The following is an 18,073-nucleotide window of genomic DNA, read 5'->3' on the forward strand; positions in this document are numbered from 1 at the left end:
ATAAAAATCAAAACGTGGAGGTTCCGCAATTTGTGCAAAAAATTAAGACGCACTGCTAAAATAGGAAGAGGAGCTCGGCCAAACAACTAACAGAAGTTATTTATTTATTTATTTTGTTTTTTTAATACCTTTGATGCGGACTTTTTCACTATGAATTTCTTTGGTGACTTTTTTCCTTCATCCCTTGTATTGACCCTTTAGACAGATTTTTGGATCATACTTACGAATCCAGATTTCATCTGCAGTTACTAATTTCGTGCAAACTACTCTGATTCAACTACCAAAAAAATCTTTAAAGTCAGCTGTGGAGCTCCAATCGTCGCTGCTTATCGAGCCATGTAAGCGTAAACGGTACCCAAACCTCACCTTTCATATGCAATCGACGGTGTAAAATCCCTCCTATTAATTCCTTAATAATCTGTAGTCCCTTTGTTATCTGTCACAATTTAATTCTTCGATTAGCCAGCAGTAATTTTCAGAGTTTTTGGACATTATTTTCAGTCACTACACTCACTGATCTCTTCACAGCTCTCGTCTCTTCATTTGGAAGACCGATGACGATTCTTCAAACATTTGTTCCAGCGCATTTCTTTTTTAAACAAAAAATTTAATCACAGTGCTGCGCTCTAAATTTCGATACGAGAATCTCCAGTTTCAATAAAAAAAATATTGTATATTAGAAAATAAAAAAGCTCTTCGCATTGACATTGATTGGTCTTACTTGAGCCACCCTGTGTAAACAGAGATTTATATTCCTGACTTTAATCCAGTAGTTTTTTAGCTACTCAGCATTGTTTTCTTTATTTTAGCAAACTATTTTTAGTGTATTTGACTTTTCTACTCCGTCTACTTTTTACTTTCATAAATTCTATTTGTATTTTGTGTTATTTTGTACGTATAAATTACTGCCACGCTGACTACATTCGATGTTGACCAGACACACAAATAAATCCACAATAAATCTAACGAAATTTATGTAATAGCGTTGCAAAATTGGGCACACTGCGAAAATAGAAAATTCAGAAAAATACAACTGAAAAGATAGAAAGTAGTGGGATACGGTACAGGTACACTAAACAGAGCTAGTTTACTGGATCGGCAGCCCTTGGTCGGGAAAAACCCAAGTAATTCCGGTAACGTAGAACCGGCTGCAATAGGAACGGAAAGTAGTCGCCAAATTTGCTGAATTCCCGAAATCTCGAAATCGAAATTTTCCTCCAATATTGTCATCCTTGACATGTACGTCTGAATTTTTTTTTTTTTTTTTTGTTTGTTGAACGCTTTTCAATGTCCCCAACTATATGCGTGCAAAAATCTGGAAACGTATGAACTGAATTGGCAGCAGAGAATATCACTTCATATGCGTTATACACATACTCTCGCATATGCATAAACGCATACGTAAACACACTCATATAAATAAATATCTACGCTTACAGCAAACTATGAATTTTTGTCGTCCGCCTGACGTCGCTTGGCATTAATATCAATTTTTGCCGTCATAAATCCAATGAGACGTTCATTTGTATAAACATATCTTTCTTCTTCTCTTTTCATTGACATTTGCATACACATATGGGTATATACATATATATGTATATGTGTTCACATCTATACACTTGCACATCCGAGTATCCGGGGCTGCCATTTGATCTCTCCATATGTAACTCTTACTTCTTTTATTATTAATGTTGAAATATGGGTCGTCGGGGGATATCAATGCTCTAGCCACTCAGGCACACAGTCAGTTCTGAGCAAGAAACAGAAAAAAAAAAATAAATGGAGAAAGAAAAAAAAAGTAAAAATATGGAAGCTAAGAAAATGCGTAATTTAAGTTGAGAGTAAAATTGTGACAAATGCAATGGCTTGGCAGGCGAAAGACTAAGAAGTGTATAAATAAATTATGCGTTATTTAAGCCTAAGCAGTGAAATATTGAATTTGAAACTAGTAGGGTAAATAAGCTCTCGGCAAGCTTAAGAGGCATTTAAAAATGGAAACCGATCCAACCTAATCATTGAAGGCTAGAGAGTTTTTGCCTTAAACATTGGGATTTCATGACCTATGGAATTTCTTCATGCAGTGGATAGTGGCCAACCGCCTAACTATCTGCGATTTCTCGCAGTGCTCTGTGTTCTTTCAAAATCGATACTAGTTGGTCGCTTTGTACTGTCCATTCATTGACAGCTTTTGACGTTTGTGAAATTAAATATTACTGCACAAACTTCCCAACAATTTTATCTTAGAATTCGTATCTTCATATACTAGATACCATATAGATTCTGTGTTGTGTGTTTGGCAGAGTTCCTCCTCCAATTTGTGGTATGTGTCTTGTTGGAATTCCATCTATCTATAAGTGAACCACGAGAACTCGAAAAATGTTTAGCATACAACTTTTTCTACGTCGCATCCATAATAATTACAGTATGGATAGCTCTCGCCCCTAATTAAAGTGACATCTCTTGAAGAATTTACTGAGGTGGAAGCCCAGTTGTTCAGATAGAGACCCTCAAATTCGCTCACTGCGTTTCAGTTTTTATATGCTGTGATATGCTGAACGCCACTTGAGAATAGTGTTCTAAATGCTTTGCTAGTCACCCGTGCTGCTTTCCTTGGTTTAGGTTTGGCAGCCGCATCGCACATAGGGACAGCAATGCCACTTAGACCTCGAATTAGGTCTGTTGTAAGCCGCAGGGGTTGGGCTGGGCTACATTTCCCCTTCCAGATTGAACCATCCTCAGCTTTGGACAAAACGTAAAAGGTTGTTGATACCTAAAGTGTATAGATTACCTATATTCAGAATTAGAATCTTAAATATTTGTGGATCTTAAACCGGGCATGTCTAAAAAAGGAGTTGAATTGTTTCCAATTCCTCCTCATTTCTGCAGCTACGAAATATACAGAAATGCATGTAAACGCCTAATCTCCTTGCATGATTTCCTATGAGAAAATGTTCTGTGAGGGCCCCTACTAAGGTCCTAATTTGAAGTCTACTCAATTCGTATCGACGCTAATCCATTTTTGATTTACAGAACTGATAAGTGCGTCCTTAAAAATTATAAAATCCATAAAATTACTTATGTTTGGCATACAGGTACCTTCTTTTGCATGTTGATCAGCCCCACAGTTTTCTGGTATATCTCTGTAGCCTGCGACCCAGCATAAGATAATACGATACTGTTTAGCCATCTCATTAAGAGATTGGCGACAATGTAAGACAGTCCGTCCTTGTTGTTATATAGAAAGCATCCAGAGCCCGTAGGGCAGCTTGGCTGTCTGATAGAATGCAGAATTACATGTATAAGTGAGAATAGAAAACTTAATTATATATATATATATAATTGGCGCGAGCTCCTCCTCCTATTTGTGGTGTGCGTCCTGATGTTGTTCCACAAATGGAGGGACCTACAGTTTCAAGCCGACTCCGAACGGCAGATATTTTTATGAGGAGCTTTTTCATGGCAGAAATACACTCAGAGGTTTGCCATTGCCTGCCGAGGGGCGACCGCTATTAGAAAAACGATTTTATTAATTTTGGTTTCTTTCCCAGCGCGTTTAGCCTGTTCGTTCGCTAGATTCTTCCCTTTTATGCCTGCATGGCGTGGAACCCACATTAGTTTTATGCGGTCGCTATTTTCTAATAATTTGCTCCGGATACAGGTTAGGTTAGGTTAGGTCATGATGGTTTCCCAGAGAGTAGGGCCCACCTGGACGAAATAGTTTGGTTCGTCCTTTGTGATACCATTTAAGGACAGAAAAGGGGGAGGAAGGGAATGGATGGGGGAGTGGTGAGTGTTTGTGGACTACGAACGGTGACTAGTCCGCGATTGTGTTAACCTCATTATGCTGCTTATGTAGTTCATCAGATTTTTGTTATCAGCACCTGCTATATCAGCAGGCGCAGAAAAGAAGTGAGAACCAAGATACTTGAATCTTAGTCCCGCGAAGGCTGGGCAGCTAAGGAGCAGGTGCTGAGATGATTCCACCTCATCCTCCATACAGCTGACGCAAAAAGGACTCGAAGTAATTCCGAGTCTCACGGCATGTGTACCTCGCGAACAGTGCCCCGTGATGATGCCCACGAAATTTAAGAGATGACATTTTGTCATCCCCAGGATATCCCTCGAACGCCTCCTATCCAAACGTGGCCAGAGGGACTTCGCGACCCTATACGTTCGTGTACTTGCCAAGCGTTCGCTGAGTTGGTGCATAGCCCATCCTTCCAGGAGTAGAGCGCAGGTTGTCAAGGGGATCCCGATCCTCTCCTTTCGCGAGCACATCGCCTCACAGGTCCCTTGTCTGGCCAGCTCGTCGGCTTCGCAGTTTTCCGCAATGTCACTGTGACGGGGTACCCAAATTATCTTTATGTTGAAGAATTCTGATGCAATCGAGAGTGAGACCAGGCATTCCCTGACCAGCTTCGAATGCACCATAATAGAGCCTAGAGCCCTAATGGCCGCTTGGCTATCGGAGTAAATATTTACCTTCTTAACAGTTATTACGCAATTAAGTAGCCAGTCAGCTGCTTCTTTAATTGCGGCCACCTCGGCTTGGAACACATTGCAGTGATCCGGTAGCCTGAATTTGAGTTTGATGGGGAGCTCTTTGCAGAATACTCCTCCTCCAACCCTACCGTCCAACTTCGAGCTATCCGTGAACAGGTTAACGAGGCCCTGTCGCCAGGTGTTGCCCCCGGTCCACTCCTCCCTTGGTGGAATATGGGTGGAGAAAGTTCCGCTTGGACTTAGCGAAGGCACACACTGGTCCGTCGACGAGGGGATGAACTCAAAGTTTCTGAGGATGCTTGAGTGCCCATATGTGAGATTGAGCTTATAGCCGAAGCCTCTCAGTCTGATTGCGGTACGAGCAGCGGCAATTCTGCCAGCGATGTCTATAGGTATCACATTTAACATTACATTAAGCGCCAGGGTAGGAGTAGTTCGAAGCGCCCCACTGATTTCAATGAGTGCAGACCTCTGGACTCTCTCTAGCTTTTTAACTGATGTCGTCCTCTCCAGTGAGTTCCACCAGACAGTGACTCCATATAACAGAATTGGCTTTATTATGGTATTGTAGAGCCAGAATACAACTCTGGGCGAGAGGCCCCACCTTTTGCCAATTGCGCCTTTGCACCCATACAAGGCGATTGTTGCCTTCCTTACTCTCTCCTCAATGTTGGGCTTCCACGTCAGCTTACTGTCAAGGATTAGACCTAGGTACTTCACCTTGTCAGAAAGCACCAGCGGAGCGCCCCCCATCGAGGGGAATTGAGCTCTGGGTATTTTATATTTCCTCGTGAAAAGGACAAGCTCCGTCTTAAGAGGATTCACCGATAAGCCGCAATCTGCTGCCCATCGAACAACTACGTTCAGATATCCGTGCATTAAATCATACAGGGTATCTATAAACTTTCCTCTAACAATTAGTGCCAGATCATCCGCGTAGGCAATCACCCTACAGCCCCTCCTCACCAGCTCCTCCAGCAAGTCATTGATAACAATGATCAAGAAGAATGGTGAGAGAACCCCGCCTTGCGGCGTGCCTCTGCTCACCTGCCGGCGGAGAGAGACGCCGCCCCACTCTGCCACGACCGTTTTGTCGCTGAGCATTCTGTAGATAATCCTGGAAAGGTCGTCTCCGACCCCCAGCCTACGGGATACAGGAGGTGATGTGCATTTTGTTCATTGTGTTCTTTATAGAGTAAATGACTGATTTGCTATCCGTGCAAATTACTGCTTTCGGTAAAAAGTTTTCAGCGAAGGTAATGCCATTCGCTGCTGCTTTGGTTATACGAGTATAAGCAAAGGCATAGCTAGAGAAGAGGCCGGCCGTGATTGTTTCTCCTTTCGAGTTGACAACTGCAAACGATTAAAATTAAGCTCATGCGGAAAGCAGAGAGAGAGTTGTGATTTCTGCCAAAAGTCGTTGGTAAACAATGACGCCAGTGTAATTTTTAACATATTTCGCTAAGTTTAATATAAAACTAGATTCTTTCATCAACCAGTGAATCGGAAGTGGTACCAATCTCTCTGGCGATGCACTGTGCAATTGACGATATGCGACGTGAAGTCTTACTTCGTTGAAGTTCGCCTACCACTGCTTCACTTTTGCCACTCTGAATGAGGTACCTCCAAAATATGCATTCTGAATGCCACAACCGCTTCTTCAGGTGTCGAAAAACGTTGACCTCTCAGTTTGTTTTTTACGTACGGGAATAAAAAGAAGTCATTCGGTGCCAAGTCAGAACTATACGGATGACCCATGAATTCGATGTTTTGGGTGCTCAAAAATGCAGTTGTTTGAGCCGATGTGTGAGAATGAGAGCTCGCATTGTCCTGGTGAAGAGTGATCCGCCTTTGGCGATTGGTTTTCCTAATTTCTTGGAACGCAACTAGCAAACAAATGGTTGTGTACCACTCAGAATTTACTGTTCTGCGTTGTTCTAGTGGTACGGTGGCGACATGTCCAGTTTTTCCGAAAAAACAGGCGACCATTTGCTTGGAAGTGCTTCGTGCGCGAACAACTTTTGTTGGATTTGGCTCATCTTTAAACACCCATACAGTCGACTGCTGTTTACTTTCGGGCATATACGCGTAAATCCATTATTCATCACCTGTACGATATCATAGACATGTTTCGAAGCCCCGCGATCGTATTTTTTGAGAATTTCCTTCGACCAATCGACACGAGCCTTTTTTTGAGCGATTGACAAATTGTGTGGGATCCAACGCGAACAAATTTTTTTGACAGTCAAATGTTTATGCAATATTGAATGTATGCTGGTCCCACTAATGCTTAAGATTGTCTCAATCTCACTAGAGGTCACATGACCATCTTGCAATATCAGTTCGCGCACAGCATCAATGGTTTTCGGAACAACTGATTTTGGACGACCTTCACGAAATTCGTCTTGGAGTGAACTACGACCACGATTGAATTCACCATACCATCGATAAACACAGGTCCTTGATGGAGCTTCATCGCCAAAAAATGAATTAAGTTCATGCATGCAATGTTGCTGAGTTAATCAACATCGAAAGTTGTAAAAAATAACCGCACGAAAATGTTCACGATTTAATTCCATTTTTGGACCGAGATGAATCTTTTAAGTTACTATAAACAACACAAATAGCGCTGGTATTTCAAAACATTCTGAGTACGTAAAAGCCAAAAAATGTCAAACTTTGCAATACAGCTGTCAGTTGCCAGATTGCAACACCAGGGTTGTCAAATACTGACATATAAAAGGCACCCCTCGTATAAGTTTCTTCGTATTCGTCGCGAATCTCTTTTCAATAGTTTGAAGGCCGGCTTCCGTCAGTAAAAATTTTGTTGTTGATTTAGGAAGCTTCTGCTTACTGCCATGTGGTAAGCTGAGTAAAGTAGTTTTATGGTACTTTTCGCACAGTTGCCATAAATGGGAAAGCCATAGTCTTTCTTCGATAATATGAGGCCCTGGTTACATTTATTACCGTTGAATAGTTAATTAAACAGTGTTGATATGAAATATATTAAGACTAACAGCCAGCTTAATAAATAAATAAGTAAATAAATAAATAAAAAATGGTACCATCTCCACCAAATAACGAAATATAGTACGAGAGGGCTCAGATTTGTAATAATTTTGCACGTAATAAATTGCCTTGAATTATTTAAAGTTTTATAATTTAAATATAATCTGCTGATTTTAAAGTAATTTATAGTTAATCCATCCAAAATAATTAGGTGCACAGTTTCCAGTTTGAATAAATCAAAAAAAAAAAAAAAAAAAGGAAATTCCCCAACAAATAAATTAACTATTTTCGCATTTGTGCATATTTCAATAATTACCGTTACACGCACCGATTTACCGACTTTTTTGTAGTGTTCTACTTATCAGCATAGTTGTTGTTGTTGCTGCTGCAGCTACTGCTCCACTAAGTTAAATTATCAAAGTCGATAATCGCACTTTAATGGGCGCTTAAATTAAATGCGATTGCAATTAGTTGTTTGTACTCATTTCGATCGCTTTTTATTCGCCATATTTTTTTTATATTTTATAAAAGGGGCAAAAAGTTATTAATTACAGTAGCAATCGATAGGCTATCGGCGTAATCCTGACAAAGCAAAAAAAAACAAAAGCAGCATTTATTTTCATTATTAAAATTAATAGTAACGTATGGAGTAGAGTATCAATTACAAATGAGTTACCCGAATAATGAATGCACAAAAACAGCAGAAAAACAAAAACAAAAAAAATTATAATATGTTAATTATAGTGGCACACCATACAAGTGCGTAAATATGTTTGTATAAGCATTCATAATTATAATTTGCAGGCATGCCAGAGCTACTCTATGGCGGCGTGTGGCTTGAATGCGCAATTTTTAATTAAACTTTTGCTGCGAATATATTTTTTCAATTCCTAATTATATTCCATGCATAAATATTTCATATTCCAACTTATTTAATTTTCCACATTCGAATTTTCAACCACTTTCACTAATACTTTCTCATAAATTCTATTACTTTCAGACTGAAGGTCGACAATAATGGCGGCGCTTGGTGTCCAAAACATATGGTTTCGCGTGGCCTCAAGGAGTATCTGCAAGTGGATTTGTTGCAAGTTCATGTTATCACGGCCATACGCACACAAGGACGCTTTGGCAAGGGTCAGGGTCAAGAGTATACGGAGGCCTATGTGCTGGAGTATTGGCGTCCGGGTTTCGAGAAGTGGCTACGCTGGAAGACCATTCAAGGCAAAGAGGTTGGTAGAAATATGAAAGCACAATTTATTTGTTTAGCGCATATGCAATCAAGTGAATATACACTAGTTTACAAATTTCGTTTTTTTTTTTGAGCACCGGATGCCACTTTGCAGAAACCCACTGATAACAAAAATTGCCAAATTTCTTCTTTTTTTTTTGTTGAGAACACGTTTTCGAAATATTATATTAGCAATTTACCGTTTTTTTCCAACAACCAAAGAAAAGCAAAACGAAACAATTCAAATTTGGAATTTTTGAAAACAGACGAAAATCTTCATTTTTTCCAACTGCATCGTTTGTAAATTAATTAATATATTATTAATTAATATGTCTTACTATGCCTTTGCAATGTGCAGGGCAATATCTTTCCAACACCTGGGAGATTATGTTGATCCAGCGATATACAGGTTATGTTGCTCCATTAAATACAAAAAAACCTGAAAAATTTTGGTTTTCCGGGAATGTGTGGAAAAATGGGAGTCATTGCATTTTTTGCGGCCCCTAATTACTATAAAAATCACTTTTTCATCTAGGTGAATTTTTAGTGTTAACTAGTGTAAATGCTTCTGTGAACAAAATGAACATCATTTGCGTGTTTAGCAACCGAAATTACACTTAAATTTAACTTTTTAATATAAGTAAATTTTTTGTGTTAACTAGTGTAAATGATTCTTTCGGGCGAAAATGCATGGTTTCAGTGTTTAGGGGTCCAAAATGTCTATAGAAATATTTTTTTTTAATTTTACATTAAAAATCAAATTTTCTCCAAAGTGAATTTGTCCTGTTAACTAGTGTAAACGATTCCTTGAAGAAATGCATCGTTTTCGTGTTTAGCGACTCAAAATTGCCATAAAAATAATTGTTTCACGAAGGCTCTGTTTTCGTGCTAACTAGTGTAAGCACTTTAAAAAAAAACACATTTTCAGTGTTTAGTGATCCATAATGCTCATAGGAACCATTTTAATTTATCCTAAGAATCATTTTTTCGCCAAGGTTAATATTTCGTGTTATCTAGTGTAAATGATTCTTTCGGGCGAAAATGCATGGTTTCAGTGTTTAGGGGTCCAAAATGTCTATAGAAATATTTTTTTTTAATTTTACATTAAAAATCAAATTTTCTCCAAAGTGAATTTGTCCTGTTAACTAGTGTAAACGATTCCTTGAAGAAATGCATCGTTTTCGTGTTTAGCGACTCAAAATTGCCATAAAAATAATTGTTTCACGAAGGCTCTGTTTTCGTGCTAACTAGTGTAAGCACTTTAAAAAAAAACACATTTTCAGTGTTTAGTGATCCATAATGCTCATAGGAACCATTTTAATTTATCCTAAGAATCATTTTTTCGCCAAGGTTAATATTTCGTGTTATCTAGTGTAAATGATTCGGTGAAAAAATATACTTCATTTTTAATGTTTCGTGATCCATAATTTCCACAGGAACCATTTTTTTTTTCAAATTTACCCTAAGAATCATTTTTTCGACTCAAAATGAAATCAATTTTTCACCAAGGTCCATTCTTCGTGTTAACTGGTGTAAATACTTCTTTAGAAAATGCATAACTTTCGTTTTTAGGGACACAAAATGTCTATAGATATCACTTTTTCAATTTTACACAAAAATCATTTTTTCACCAAGGTCAATTTTTCGTGTTAACTGGTGTAAAGACTTCTTAAAAAGTGCATCCTTTTCGTGTTTAGGGACCCAAAATGTCTATAGAAACCACTTTTTTAATTTTACCTCACAAATAAATTTTTACATAGGTGAATTTTTTTTGTTAACAAGTGTAAACTCTTCTTTAAACACAGGAGAACATTTTTGCTTTTAGCGCCTCAAATATAATTAGTTTTTCATCAAGGTAAATTTTTTGTGTTAACTAGTGTAAACTCTTCTTTAAAGAAGGATATTATTTTCACTTTTAGCGACTCAAAATGAAATCAGTTTTTCACCAAGGTCCATTTTTCGTGTTAACTGGTGTAAATACTTCTTTATAAAGAAACCAATTTTTCAAAATTACCCCAAAACCCATTTTTTCACTATGGCGAATTTTTCGTGTTAACTAGTGTAAATTCTTCTTTAAATAAAGGACATAATTTTCGTTTTTAGCGACTCAAAATTAAATCAGTTTTTCGCAAATGTCAATTTTTAATGTTCACTAGTGTAAACGCTTTTTTGAAAAAAGTCATCGTATTCGTGTTCTGCGTCCCAAAATATCCCTTATTTATTTTGTCAGCAAAGCTCATTTTACGTGTAAACCAGTATAATCTGTACATTTAGTTTTTTTATAAATAATTCTTTTTTTGTTAACATTCTTTTGCAATCCGCTAACGAAAATGTTTAATAATAGACGCAGATTGAGTCCCGCATCTGCAAGTGCATTAATATATGTTTACATACATATATATGTATATTTAGCAATATTAATATGTATGCGAACCTCTTAATACGGGCGTCCTAGCCCCTTGCATAGTTGCACAGGTCGTCTTTACTGTACCACAGTCTCCCACACTTTTCTGGCTCCTCCTACATTCCTCCTTACATTCATTTCTATCCCAACTCCAGCAAATTTGTTTGTTATTACAACTACAAGCTATATACGTACATACATATATACACGCATACAAACATATATGTGTGAAATATATTTACTCGTGCCTTACCCGCCTTTGTTATTGTTTTAGCTCGAGGCCACGTTATTCAGTGCTGCGACAATCACCCGTACACTCGCCTATATTCACACATTAATCACTTCGATAACAATCACTTGCGAAAACTATCTTTGGCATTTACCCATCCTGCCCGGACTGCGTGGCCTGCTGCCTGGTCCGCCTTTCTTGAATTATTTGCCTTGTGCTGGTGATTTCTTGCTCCGCCCGTAATAACTATTTTTCATATTTTTAGTTTGTTTATTTGACCTTTGCTGCTTTTGCGTGCGTGCGGCACAATTGCGTAGGTGTTGCGGGAAAAATTATGGGAGCTACACCCAATAAAATAGTAAATGAAAAATAGCCTGAGTCGTTAAAAATAGTTATAAAAGTAAAAAGAGTTTTTTTATTCAACTCTTAGTCTTGATTTGGTGCTAAAAATACTTCATATTTATGTTATTTAAAATCGATGGACTCATTTCGGGGTATGTTACAGATTTTTACAAATCCATGCAATGCCCATTCCGAATTGCTACTTTTCTATGTTTAAGTTGTTTTGCAATAACTTCTTCCTTCCGAACACTTCTCTCAAAGCCATTCAAAACTGAGAATGAAGCTTTCCAACTTCAAACCGCATGATCCACTGTTTATTTCTAAGAAAGTAACTCTCTTAATTACAGCTTTTTGATCTCTTTATTCTTCTTTCACAGAATTGCAACGCGGAGTGCGTCAAAGCTTCCTTCACAATGCTCTTCGATCTTGAGCTTTTGCTTCGTAGTGACGTATTGTCATGTCCACTGCATTTATCCATCGGTTCCTTGGTCTGTCTTCGGCCTTTACGTCCATTAGCTTTCCTGTAATGGCTTTCTTCGCGGCAAAGTCAGCGGGCATACGGGTAACATAACCTAGCCATCTTTTGCGCTGCGATAACAAAAACGCGCAGCTGTCTCGTTCTGAGTGAGATCGTTTAGTTCGGAGTTGTACCGGATTCTATAGGTACAATCATCCATTCTTATTGGTTCAAACATCTTTTTTAAAATTTTTCTTTCCATGCAAGCAATCATCGCACAGTCAGCAACTTTCAGAGTCCATACCTCACATCCATACCTTGATTGGTCGGATAAGGGTCTTGTACATAGTTAGTTTTGTATCTTTAGACAAGAGCCGGGACTAGAACAAATTAAGGTGGACATAGTACTTTTGGCGGCGTTGACGCGTTCCCTTACTACAGAAGTTGAATCACCGCTACATGCGAATATAACTCCCAAATACTTAAAATGCTGATCTTTGATCCCCTACGCAACATCAAAATGAGTTTTATTGCGACTTGATCTTAGGCATTGAGAGATACTACCCGATGGCGATGTCGTGGCTACAGAATATACGTTCCCCATTTTTTTTTTTCTTGCACTATGATGAAGGGATAAGGGGGCACGTTGTATGGTGCAAGAAAGTGAGCTCACAGCCTCTCCAAAACGCTAAGTTAGAACTGTTCAATAACTGAATGTCTAGCAATTTTGAAAGAAATTATCAACATTACTTTCACTTGGGTGTTCGACATCCTTGCTTTCGTTGTCTGTTCCCAATCCCCTTCCAATAGCTGCAGTGTTCGATTTCGGATCTCGCGATTACAATCAAATATCCAGGTCTCATCTTTCATCCCAAAGCGGGACATCAAATTCTCGCATACATTTTCGCGCCTTCATAAAATGTTACTTTCGAAAAAGATGCAAAAAGCATATCCCATGGAACGTGATAACAACTTCAAATGGTGAAAGTGACTAAAGGAAGATCCCAACTTTTCAGGCAAATGACGCAGTCTTGCCATTTCCTGAGTTTTGACTAATTTTCCGCAACTTAATTACCACATCTCGTATAAAATTGCCGTAAAGAAAAATTCTTTCCACAATCTATCCCACTTAAATGCTGCTGGTATCGAGATATTCGAAAATACCGAGTTTATTTATGTTCTGTCTTGTTTCCGGGATAAAGTTGATCCTTTATTCGTGTATGGAAAATAGGGCCCCAACAATTTTTTTCCACTAGTCCCGATTTTGAGCTAGAATTTTAACTTCACTCCATGCTTTTCCATTTCCGTCTCAATAATCCTTACCCAAGTGTTAGATGGCCATTTCTTAAACCTAAATCCATTCCTTATCCACTCTGTCTTTAAATATCGTAAATTGTGGAGGGAATAGCTCATTTTTGGCATTTGCAGGGTCTTCCAGTTGCACTTAATTGCTCTGCAAAGTCGACTCTTCAACGCTTGATGACCAAATTCTAAGTACCGGTTCGGTAGAAAATCAATGAACACCCATATTTTAAAGGAATGCTAGATTGGCTGAGAACATCCTTCTCTCCGCAAGTTTGTCCATGAAATCCCGGAGAAAATTTTACACGGTCGGTTTGGTAAGCAATCAGTCCACATCAATATGCCAAAAGAATGCCCGATGGGCTAAAAACATGCCACTCTCTGCAGGTTTTCTATGACATAGCAGTAAATTTCTCGCACTTCATTAGAGTTCTGCTTTTCGCAGACTTCAACTTGAGGAAATTCGCGTCGCGACTTGGATGTCACTAGTACAAAATGCAACCGAAACAGAGACTCAAAGTTGGTAGCCAGTATTTACTCGCGAACTGGGTTTTGGAGCATTTGGAAGAGAATATCGACTTTGGTCGAAAGCAATCCTTAGGAGATTTTTTTGATAAATGACTACGTTAGTAAGTAAAATTAGCGCATATGGGATGACCCGAAATACTCGTGCATTAGGGGACACTATTTTTATTTTTTGGTATTTACTGCAGCATTTCGGACGGCTGCATAATTTATCCGTATTCATTCGAAAATGAGTTTGATATGGCCATCATCGAGCACTATAGGTCGATGGTAACCAATTTCCTTTGCCCTTTTCTTTATGAAATATTTGAGGGTATGATCATTTCTTGCGGAGGCGATGTGACTTGGTCTACAAGATCATGTGATTTGACTCGGGTAGCCTTTTTTTGTAAGGTTTCCTGAAGATCTATGACAATAAGCCGCAAACAGTCGATGTACTCTAAGCCAACATAGTCCCGACGATTGACCAGAATAATTCAATTTGTACCTATATACCATTCATTAAGTATTATATATTTATTGCTGTTCTATGTAGGAGAGTGCACTAATATTTTGTTTAATTTCCCCTTTCTTTTTTTTTCTCTCTTGCAGATACTCCCCGGCAATATTAATACTTACAGTGAAGTGGAGAATGTCTTACAGCCGGTCATTTTCGCCTCAAAAGTGCGAATCTATCCATATAGTCAATACGATCGGACTGTCTGCTTGAGAGCCGAGGTAGTCGGCTGCCTTTGGGAAGGTGAGTGAATATATATTTGTTTATATACTACTACATATGTACCTATATGCTTTGCGTGTCTCCGCACACGAAATGTAATTTCGTATAGCGTAAAAGAGCCGAAGATGGCAACATCTAACACTACACACACATTTTCTTTACCCCACTAAACAACAAAGAGTTTATGCTTAGTTAGTACTCTCTTTTCGTTAAGCTCACACTGTTTAAAGTCAAATGCGTAAATTTTCATCAATACCAACAAAAACTAAGAGTCAAACATACAAACTACCTCAAAATCTTTCCTCGCTCAATTGCTTGCTTCTTCATTTACCGAAACATATTGGGATAACGGTTGTGCTGTCAAAAGATGCGCTAGATTCTTAGGTATTATTATCAGAGTTTGGGGTCTCGCTCCCAACATCAAAAGAAGATGAGTTTTGAAAAATGCAATCTTCCATTAGTGAATTAAAATTGCTGGAAAAACACGACAGATCCTGTTTCCCTGTCAATTTTTTAACCATTGCATGTATGTATATTTAACTGTCTCAGACCGATGAATATAGTAATTGTGGAATTTTTCTTTAGATCCATAAAATTTGTTTAGCATAGTTCAGCCTGGATTTACAGGACTTGACTACCCCTGATGTGGTTGGGAAGCTGTCTAAGGTCAAAAGCGCAGCCTCTCCATCGGTTCTTGAATAGCATACACCTCCGCTTGAAACACAGATGCATGCATTCCAAGAGCAAAGGGCAGTTATGTCCCGCTGAACTCCACGTAGACCCCACAGCCAGAAAGCTGTCAGTGCCTTGGATGTCTTTGTTTCAATGTGTGATTTCCATAGGAGCTTACTATCGAGGATATTTAATTTCCTTGGATAGGTGGATTGTGACTTAGTTAAGGCAGAACGAGTCAATCAAGCTTCCTCCTTCTGGTGAAGAGGACAATACCAGTCTTGGCCGGATTTGCCGATAGCCCATTCGCACAACACCAAGTGCCAATCTGATCCAGAGTTTTCTGCACTTTCCTGCAGATGTTCACAAGCGAAAGGCGTGTTACCAAACAGGTGACATCGTCCGGATATGCTTGTGCGTAGACTCGCGAATCGTTTAAGGTGGTGAGTAGAGGATCGATTACCATCGGTGGTGAGTAGAGGATCGATCTTCCTCTCGAACGAATCCAATTTACTAGCACACATACTGTCAAAAGTGGCATTATCAAACGTCCCCTCTATGTCTAAAAAGATGACCATAGCGTAGTCCCTCCTCTCGATGACCAGCTCTACCATAGCAAGAAGGTTTTGCAGTGCCAACTCGCAGGATTTTCCACTTTGATAGGCATGCTGAAATGGAGACAGAGGATGAGCCTTCAGCGACTTCTGACGTACGCGCAATTCCACCAGTCGTTCGAGTTTTTTCAGCATGAAAGAAGTCATGCTGATGGGTCTACAGCTTTTGGGGCTGGTGGTGTAGTCGTCTCTTCCAAGCTTTGGGATGAAAGCGACCCTCACCATCCTAGAAGAGCGTGGTATGTAGGCGAGTGCCAGACATGCCGAGAAAATTTTCTTCAGGACTGCTGTCACGGACTCTGCGCCTTCCTTCGGCATGGCAGGATATATATCCTCTGGTCCGGGGGATTTGTAGCCAAAAGATTTGATGGCAAATCGATTGGCGGCCTCATTCACCACAGATCTGGCAACGAACCAGTCCAAGAAGGTGTAACAGCTCTGACAACCACCTCCATCAATGAGGGATGTTGCTGGCTGACGCTTATCTGATTACCAGGAAAGTGAGATTCCATCAGCAAGCTGAGTGTCTCATTTTGCCGCTCCGTGAAGGAGCCATCAGATTTCCTAAGTGACCCCAGCTTTGCAGTTGGGTCCCTTTTCAGGATCCTAACCAACCTCGAACATAATTACACTCTTAATTTAGCCAGTCGTATACAATTTTCGAGGACTAGTAAAACTTTCCTATTTTATAAAAAATCGCGCAATGAATGAAAAAGATGAGATAAAGTTCAATATTATACACCTCTAAAGCAATATTTTTGAGACGATTAGAAGGATTCTTTTCCTTTGAAGATTTCTGGACCTTTGCACCTTCACTTCATTTAGTAAAAATTGCATACAAATATCTTCAAATTTTTTCTAAATATTTGATCAGCCTGAAAATTTAAAATTTTTGAGAGTGAAAAACCTAAATTATTCATATTTCCTTAAATGCTTTTCAACTACAGTTTTCCCATTCACTATTACGATTCATTTATTGATACAAATGCATTTATTTGCACACTCACACATGCATACATACAAATCTCATGATTTCCATAAAAACACATCAACTTGTCGTTCTGCATTTGACTAACAAAATACCTTAAAGTTTCACATGCAACCATTCACCTACACCTAAACAGATGTTCACCTATCCACAAGCATTTTGCAGCTGTAAATCTGTCAGTGCATGCAACACTTTTGCAGCACAGAGTCAAGAAAAAATATTTAGCTTTTCAACCCTGCCAAAGCAATCGCATGCAAATGCAACATTTTGCTGTCAATGCACATTTGTTGTAAATGGCAAATGGCGACAGGGGAACCCAGAGGAGTCGCACTGGTGACTATGAATCGTTTTTGATGTGTCACACATTTGATGTCACAGAGTGAAATATTGATTAGCGTTTTAAGTGTACGAATATTGTTTGTATGCGTTTGAATAGCTAAGCAAGCACACACACATGCAATGTAGAGGTATATAGAGAATTGAAGTGTCAAGATTGTGTAGCATTGAAGCTCGTTGTACTCTTTTACACTGCTCCTCTTTTTGGTGTTAAAAGTTTTCGAATAAATAAACAAACATCAAATGTTTCACTCGAAATGGATAGTGACAGATAGAAAAAATGTGTTATGTCAGGAGATCGCTTTTCATTCCGCTACACTTAGTTAGTTCATGTATCAGAGGTGAATCGTTGGCAGCCATAGGCGGCGCTACAGGCTTCAATGATTATTAGAACTGAAGAAGGATGGCGTGCCTAAGTATGGGGGCTATGAGAACTACCCCAACTGCTGGGATGAAAGCGATTTTAAATCTATCATCGCTACACTAAGCAACAAAAGAGGAAGCTGCTATGCAAGCGCTCTCCTTTCATATGAAAGAAAGATTTAAACCATGTGATCTGACTGGACACCTGCATGACCCAGGCGAATGACCACACGGAACCCGCACTGAATTTGTAAAAGATACAAGGTAATCTTCCCGTCTAGAGAAGAGGGGAACACTACCCAACATGGCTAAATGGTGACTCTCAGAAATGGTATAGAGATGGATCCAAAACGCTCTAGGAGGTAGGAGTAGGAAAAGTG

At 39.1% G+C, this 18,073-nt stretch overlaps 1 protein-coding gene across 1 annotated transcript in view; it reads left to right on the top strand.

The window, feature by feature from the left end:
• Positions 1 to 18,073, top strand: part of LOC128864622 (uncharacterized) — a 182,421-nt gene that overhangs the window by 52,472 nt on the left and 111,876 nt on the right. Inside the window, exons 2-3 of the mRNA XM_054104382.1 lie at positions 8,513 to 8,744; positions 14,594 to 14,741. Of these exons, the coding sequence (XP_053960357.1) occupies positions 8,513 to 8,744; positions 14,594 to 14,741 (380 nt within the window). The remainder of the gene's footprint in view (positions 1 to 8,512; positions 8,745 to 14,593; positions 14,742 to 18,073) is intronic.

Source organism: Anastrepha ludens, chromosome 5 (genome assembly GCF_028408465.1).
Source record: "Anastrepha ludens isolate Willacy chromosome 5, idAnaLude1.1, whole genome shotgun sequence".
NCBI classification, from domain to species: Eukaryota; Metazoa; Arthropoda; class Insecta; order Diptera; family Tephritidae; genus Anastrepha; species Anastrepha ludens.